The sequence below is a fragment of the Austrofundulus limnaeus genome, unplaced genomic scaffold (genome assembly GCF_001266775.1).
Source record: "Austrofundulus limnaeus strain Quisiro unplaced genomic scaffold, Austrofundulus_limnaeus-1.0 Scaffold75, whole genome shotgun sequence".
In the NCBI taxonomy this organism is placed as follows: domain Eukaryota; kingdom Metazoa; phylum Chordata; class Actinopteri; order Cyprinodontiformes; family Rivulidae; genus Austrofundulus; species Austrofundulus limnaeus.
In genome coordinates this window covers 663542-668189 of record NW_013952477.1, presented here as the reverse complement: position 1 = coordinate 668189, position 4648 = coordinate 663542, and the positions used below count along the sequence as shown (strand labels likewise).

At 42.7% G+C, this 4648-nt stretch overlaps 1 protein-coding gene across 2 annotated transcripts in view; it reads right to left on the bottom strand.

Moving 5' to 3' along the window:
• Positions 1 to 2865: 2865 nt before the first annotated feature.
• LOC106519284 (CMRF35-like molecule 3) overlaps positions 2866 to 4648 on the bottom strand; it is a 4216-nt gene continuing 2433 nt past the window's right edge. For both annotated transcript variants that reach the window (XM_014010874.1, XM_014010873.1), the window contains 2 exons: positions 3283 to 3331; positions 2866 to 3147 (listed from right to left, as the gene is read on the bottom strand). In XM_014010874.1, the coding sequence (XP_013866328.1) occupies positions 3045 to 3147; positions 3283 to 3331 (152 nt within the window). In that variant the 3' untranslated portion in view covers positions 2866 to 3044. The remainder of the gene's footprint in view (positions 3148 to 3282; positions 3332 to 4648) is intronic.

The following is a 4648-nucleotide window of genomic DNA, read 5'->3' as shown; positions in this document are numbered from 1 at the left end:
AATAATAATAATAATAATAACAACAATGATAATAATTTTGTTTTTTACTTATTTAATTCAAATTCACTTGTAACCTTTATATGTATGATTCAGGGCAATAAAATAAACAAATTAAAAAGGTSAAAGATAATAGTTTTTGTCCGCCCCCTGAGCTGTTGGCTTTGAGTAACTGTGGTCCCCTGAGAAATTTAGTTGAATAGCTCCGTTGTTTGTTMTTGATTATTTTACCTGCAAAATAATGGCATCCCACAGCTAGGTGGAAATGCACAGGTCTTAAAAGTAGTTGGCAGCGGAATTATCTGTGTAAAATCTCCATTTTGCTGCATTTTTGCTTGCTACTTTTGCCAAGTTGTACTGGGACGTGGGAGTTTCCCATCTACAAGTTGCAAATTTAAACCGGAGTGCCCCTTCGGTGGGAATTTCCTGTTGGGAAGTAGAAGAGTTCAGAATTCAAGACGGGAGCTTCTCAAGAAAGAGTAGTATTTCTGTATTATTTACCGGTATTTCGCATCCACAGTCGTACACATAGGGTTTTTAGTGTTTATAAGGGGACATGTTCAAATGCTGTTTCTATGCAGGAAATACCAGGTAGTGTCATGATCTGTGTTTTTGTCTTCATTTTCTTAGTGTTTTTCTGTTCCCCTGTGTCTGCCTCTCCCTACTGTTTGACCTCCAGCCCCGCCTGCGCACACCTGATTCCTCTCGTGTCTCCCCAGGTGTTCTTCTTTAACTCTTGATTTGTTTGCTTTATATTCTGAGCCTTGTCATTCGTGTTTGTCAGTTCATTGTGCTGTGTTCGCTCTTCCTGTGTGGTGTCTGTGTGGTTCCCCTGAGAAGTCTTGTAAGTTAAGCTGCTTCATCAGCCTTTTTGTTACTTTGATAAACATTTTTGTTGCACTTTGATTTTTGCCTGCGCCCTGGGTTTGTCCTGCACCAGTCCTCACAGAATGAACCGACCAAGTCCCCAGCCTGCAGGCAAGACCTTTTTGAGTTTAAAAGAAATGTTTGAAATGTTACAGCAGAACCGAAGAAATCTGGCTGAGGTGCCTTCCCTTCTCTCGGGGACCTCTCCTTCGAGAGAAGCGGCTTCTGGTGGTTTTTTTCGCCCACCCTCCCACCACTGTTTTTTTTCTGAGGTTCCCATGCCCGATCTGGCTGGATCTGCACCTGAGTCTCCTGGGTCGCCGGAGTCTGCTGAGTCTTCTGAGTCTGTTCCTGGGTTTCCTGGGTTGGTGGTCCCAGTTCTGCAATGGGTGGTCCTGGTTCTTGAGTGGGTGGTCCCAGTTCCAYGATCGGTATTTCCAGTCCCGAAGTTGGTGGTCCCTGGGTCGGTGGTTCCACAGTCGGTGGTTCCGGTGGTCCCGGAGGTCCTGGAGTTGGTGGTCCCGGAGTCAATGATCCCACAGTCGGTGGTTCGGTGGTCCCGGAGTTGGTGGTCCCGGAGTCGATGGTTCCACAGTCGGTGGTCCCGGTGGTGGTTCCAGGGTCGGTGGTCTCGGTGGTGGTCCCAGAGATGGTGGCCTTTGAGGTTTGTGGGTTGGCTGCCGGCCCCTCCACGTCATCTGGGTCGGTTGCCGTTACCTCCTCATCGCCTGGGTCGTTGTCCATCGCCTCCTCATTGCCTGGGTTGTCGTCCTTCACCTCCTCATCACCTGGGTCATCACCCATTGCCTCCTCATCACCTGGGTCGTCGCCTTTTGCCTCTTCATCGCCTCTGTCGCCTGCGTTCGCCGTCACTGACGCTCTGGCTCCGGCAACCTCCGCTGGCTCTTTGTCTGCTCACGTCTCCTCCCTGGGGTCTTTGTCTGCTCCCGTCTCCTCCCTGGGCTCCTTGTCTACTCCTGCCTCCTCCTGTGGCGTTGTGTCAGCTGCGCTTCCTGCTAGGCCTCGTGCAGTGGTGGGGTCACCCGCTGGACAGTTTTCTGGCCGTCCCCCTGGACTTTAGTGCTTGTTTTTGTCCAGAGTTCCCCTGTCTCGTGTTTGTGTTCCTCGAGTCCTGTACCTCTCTCTTTTCGACGTCGGGAGCCGTCGTTGGTGGGGGGTACTATCATGATCTGTGTTTTTTTTTCTTAGTGTTTTTCTGTTCCCCTGTGTTTTCCTYTCCCTGCTGTTTGACCTCCAGCCCCGCCTGTGCACACCTGATTCCTCTCGTGTCTCCCCAGGGTTCCTCTTTAACTCTTGATTTGTTTGCTTTATATTCTGAGTCTTGTCATTCGTGTTTGTCGGTTCATTGTGCTGTGTTCGCTGAGCCTGTGTGGTGTCTGCATGGTTCCCCTGAGAAGTCCACGTTGAGCTGCTTCATCAGCCTTTTTGTTACTTTAATAAACTTTTTTGTTGCACTTGGATTTTTTGCCTGCACCCTGGGTTTGTCCTGCACCAATCCTCACAGGTAGAGCTCAGTTATTGTTTGTTAGCAGTGCTCAAGCGCTGCAAATACAGTAGCAGTGAGAYGGGGAATGTGATGTTTTGTGTTTAGCAGAAGTTAAACACAAATTTATTACAACTGGCCTTTTGGCCTTCAGTGAAAATGAGTTTGACACTTGTGCTCTAAGCAACAGTAGGGCTGAGTTCAGACCACAGAACAAGGCCAAACCGTAGCTCTCGCGCTGTCTAGAGCTTGAAAATTTAATAAACAATAATTCCCAATGATTGCTGTCATGGTTTACWCTTTGGAGTCCTGCAGGCACAGATTTTGAACAAAAGAATAGCAATTAAAAAAGAACAAGCTCAATAATCGTCCTAAACAAATCAGACAAAAATCCGAGCCTCACTTTCTCAGTGGTGCTAATTCTGAAGATGGACCTAAAGTTACGTTGGGCCCAGGCAGTAAAAGCTAATGAAGGTTCAAACATTTAAAAATCATTAAAAAGCAAGCCTGTGGTTACTCATGGTTTATTTCCAGCTCMGTTCACACGCACAATAAATGGCCATTAAAGATCCCATTTAGCATCCTCACCAGGACCATGTTTTGTAATTTACCCAGGTTTTAAAAGCATATAGTTCATTAATGTTTGAGCTGTGTAGAAAGTGTTGATGGAGGCAGTCTATATGTTCCTGGCAGCTTTTATCCTCCACACAGCAATATGTGTTAGAACCAGACAACACAACATTGCAAAGAAGATGATCCACCGAAGGGTCGCCCACAAACTGAAAGACAAATGAGGAAAAAAGTGAAATAGAATCGGTTACTTTTAGAGAACAAATTATTATTTATGTTTATAAAAGTGTATAAATCATTAATGCATTAACATGATTATGAAGCAGTCACACCATACGTCTCACCTTTTTTCAGGTTTTGTCAGTATCGGTGATGTGGTGGTCGGTGCTGCTACTGTAGAAAAAAACATGTTCCATTTAAAATAAACAAAACACGTCTGGTTATTTACTTCATTCTAAAATCAATGATAGAATTTATACTGAAGAACAACATATCCATGATTAATTTGTTGTATTTGGACGCCATCACTGAAACAGTTGCATCATTGTTCAGTTACATTTTTTAGGTGGTTTAATATAACATAAAATATTGTGTTGGAAAAATCATGATTGTTTACTTATTGAATGGATTAAACAGCAACAATGGAAATAAAAGGAAGGATAGTTTTTATATTAAGAATACTTTTTTAAAAAAGTAGTTGTGTTTGCCTGTTCTAATTTTGAAATCTTTTGATTAAAAAAAATTCCTTTTAATTCACTTTGAGAGTCTATGGCTTTAAAACACGTCAAGGTTTTGTTTAAAAAAAAAACAGAAGTCAYTGATGTGCAGCTCAGCAGTTTATACATGTGTCATTCTGTGGTTTAATTACCAAATACATGACCGTAGTCATATGAACAAATCCAACAACTTTAAGAGACCAAGTAAGATTTTTAGGATTGTTAAAAAGTCGTCTAAAKCCCAATATGTAGTGGGTTTCTTAAAGTCTGAATGACCAGAAAGGATTGCTGTTGCTTTAAAATAACTCCAGTCTCCAAATTTCATCAGTTATTTACAAAGCTGTCAGTTTCTCTATGGTTATTTACAGACATGTTGCAGCAGTTAGGTGTAGCACTTACAATACAGCTGTGGGAGTGTTTAATCACCAAAATAACAATGAAATGCAAATATGGCAGCAATGTAAATGCTTGGACAACCCATAATGAAGTTGAAACAAATTTTGTCRCAGAGCCACAGACACAGGCTCTGAGGACGATATGATGTTTTATGATCTGAGAATAAACCTTTGAACTGAGAACTGAATTGGGGWTTTTCTGCACATTATTCAGGCTTCCAACTTCTGAACACTTTCTTACAAAGTCTGTGATATGGTCCACTTCCAAAGCAAACTGCTGCTGTTTTAAAAGAGTTCCAGTCTTCAAAATGTCATTCTTGTGAATGCTGTTGTTTACTCTTTTAYGCTAATATCAGTTGCACATTACCAGTCGTTATTTTAGCAGAAATATTGTGAAATTTCCTAACAGGCTTCACAGGGAGTGCTATGCCTGGCAGCTGCTGCAGCTACAGCGGGTAAAATAAGTATTGAACATGTCAACATCATATATTACGAGAGGTGCTAATGACATGAAATTTTCACCAGATGTTGGTAACAACCCAGTGATCCATACATACAAAGAAATAAAACCATAAATGTCCAGAAATGAAGTTATTTGT